This window comes from Aphanomyces astaci, assembly GCF_000520075.1.
Source record: "Aphanomyces astaci strain APO3 unplaced genomic scaffold supercont1.127, whole genome shotgun sequence".
Classification (NCBI taxonomy): Eukaryota; Oomycota; class Saprolegniomycetes; order Saprolegniales; family Verrucalvaceae; genus Aphanomyces; species Aphanomyces astaci.
This window is the reverse complement of record NW_009798390.1, coordinates 23,001-25,833: the sequence shown is the minus strand read 5'-3', so window position 1 is coordinate 25,833 and position 2,833 is coordinate 23,001. Positions and strand designations below refer to the sequence as shown.

The window sequence follows — 2,833 nt, the reverse complement described above, 5'->3', positions numbered from 1 at the left end:
CCCACGCAATGCAACCCAAACCATCACTGAACCGCCGCCTTGTTGCCGTGTCACGACTTGTTTCGCGGGTTGTCCAATATCGCGCCAGTACTGCTTAAAACCATCCGGGCCATCCAGGTTGAACTTCTTTTCGTCCGAAAACACGACGTACTTCCACTCTTCGGTTCTGTAACGCGCCATGGCCCAGTCGAATCTCGCGGCTTTGTGTTGGGATGTAAGATCCAGGGTTTTCTCCATCATGGAGTACTAGAGAAAGTCGCATCGTTGAACTTCGCGTTGAGCGGTCCTTTTAGAGCAAGGTAGGTTCAAGTCGGTACGGATTTGGACGGCGCTTGACGCGCCGGTGGTGGCTTCTCTGAGGAGCTGACGTCGATGGCGATCTGTAAGCTGCAGTGGTCTGCCCCGAGGTTTTGGTTGGCGTCTGTGACGTAAGCATCGTGAAACGACGCTGAGTGGTCGGTTCGTGCGGCCGCCTATCTCACGGAACGTGAGTCCTGCCTTGCGCAGTCCTCGGATTCGACCGCGTTCTTCGTCAGTGACTTTTTGACGTGTTTTCATATACAAAAGTGAAGTGAAATTGACAGGACTAAACTGATTACAAACATTCTGCAAAATTCCGTCATTCTTTATATTAGTTTTTGTATGTATTTTTGTTCCTTAATTTTGTGTCGCTGTCCATTATTTTTGAATTGTATGTGAGGTCATCGAAATCAAGCGAATTCCAGTTCGATAGCCATAATCATTTTTCGAGAATATTCGTCCACACATCATATCCAAACAGCATCGCTTAGCTCCCATTGGTTGATGAGATATCACAAAAAATGTAAGTGTTCTCTCATTTTTGGCGCGCAGTGCATTGCTCCCACCGGTAGGTTTTATAGGGGTCTGAATAAATCCAAATATAAATTTGACCCCGAAAAGTCCTATAACGTGGCCGATTTCGAATATTTTAGTTGTTTTTTCGAATCCTTCCTTAATACATACATTTTTGGATGGATAACGTTGAGCTCTTTCGAATGAGCCCAAAGTATATCGATTTAAACAGTTTAGGATTGCACAATTAATTTTTGAAGTTGAGTACTTTACACAGGGCGACCATTGATGTGCCGATAATTTATACTTGAGTTATGTATTGAAAACGAAAGTTTCAACCTATTTCAACAAAATACGATTACCATTTTATAGAGGTGTATACAATTCAAACAGGTATCATGTATAGAAGTACTTTTAAACACAAATGTTTGGGTTCGTAGCATGAATTTATACAGGTATCTTTGTCTAGAGGTTGCATTTTGTCTCATGAAAATCGATTTAGGGTTTGATTGGATGAATAAGTCGGCCATTAACGTAAAAAACCAATTTAAGATAACTTTTTTGGAGGCGTCGGAGTAGAATGGACATAACTTTTGAGTCCGTTACGAGATTTCAGTTTTGAATACTAGTAGTGATTCCAATAGACAAGACGCTCCGCTTTCAGTTCATAATCGAATGATCAGTTTAGACGAAGAACATCACAGGTAAATTTGTTACTTTCTAAGCATTTGTACTCACATTTTGATAACCAATTACGGTTTGTCCGACTTACTTATTTATTATTTAATCATCCACATTGCAGGACGTTATTTTCAAATTGGTCGACACGTGTGGCCTCACACTCAATGGCTGGGCTAGCGTACTAGTACATACTCTCTAACACACGCCGGTACATACTTGCTTGTACACAAAGCACGATTAATAAGCAGTCAATCATCTACGTTCATTGGTGATGCCGGTGCTGTCGCCGTCCAAGGTCTGGGTCCTCTCATGGTCGATGTCATTGATTCTTGACCTGGTCGACGGAGCTGTCCGACGTGGTAGATGTAGAGAGCCCTGTCTAATCGTGATGAGTGGCCGGTCCATACCACACCATCACCGATCACAGCGGTAAATGTCGTCAGAGGCGTTAGCAGCGTTCGTGTCGTATCCATTGCGTGTGTGAGGTCGGCGACGCCACTCCTGACGGGGTCGGCACATGCATCGATGGCAGCAGGGCTCATTTCATGGGAGAATCGGTGGCATCGACCTAGACTGATGCCACCAGCCTTGCCAGCCACAGTCGTGTCAGTCGCGGACCAACGTTGCTGTTGGCGGATAGGTCGGTGGTGCGATGATGCGGTCGGCGAAGTGCAAGTCTATCGGCGTAATCGGCGTACCAGTCGTGTTGTGTGTTTGGCGGCACAAGTCTGTGAGTAGCGCGGCAGCCACGTCTGCTGGTCGATTCCGCGGGTCCTCGTTCATAGGGCGGTTGGTCTATACGGCGTATGTGAGGGTGGCGAAGTTGAATTACAGACGACGAGGGATTTTAAGGGACACTTGGTACTTCGAATTTAGCATGAAATCGTAATATGATTGGCTTAAGAACTTCGAAATTCGAGAATAATTGTAGCCAACCACACAGCAGCAGCTGCATTTTCACAGTTTTGAACAAACACGTATTTTATAATAAATGGTTTGATGGTTCAAGATATTTTTTGTCTACTTGCGCTGTGGCGCAGTGGTTAGAGTGTCAGTGTCAAATAGGACTGCATTAGGTTTTATCCTAATCCTAATATTGCCCAATGGGCTCACCTAATTCCTAGTGCCTATGCAAAAGCATGTGCGTAGGATAGCACTGTTTTTGGGAGGTTTTCAATAAATAGATGGAGGTACCGTGCGATTGGATGGCAGGCTGAGAGATGATCGTTGAGCCGGCCGCGAGGGTGATGGGCACCGGAACGTTCTTGGAACTGTGCGGTGGTGTTGATACTAGCTGAGTTGACAGGGGACGCTCTGGACAGTTGGTCTTGGTAAGCAG

The 2,833-nt window shown here is 45.4% G+C and overlaps 1 protein-coding gene across 1 annotated transcript; it reads right to left on the bottom strand.

Moving 5' to 3' along the window:
• Positions 1 to 305: 305 nt before the first annotated feature.
• On the bottom strand, positions 306 to 2,277 carry H257_17912 (hypothetical protein; the record flags this gene model as incomplete). Its single annotated transcript, XM_009846875.1, has 4 exons — positions 306 to 473; positions 1,829 to 1,873; positions 1,902 to 2,081; positions 2,113 to 2,277. The coding sequence occupies 4 exons, from the start codon at positions 2,275 to 2,277 to the stop codon at positions 306 to 308; spliced, it is 558 nt and encodes a 185-aa protein (XP_009845177.1).
• Positions 2,278 to 2,833: the final 556 nt, after the last annotated feature.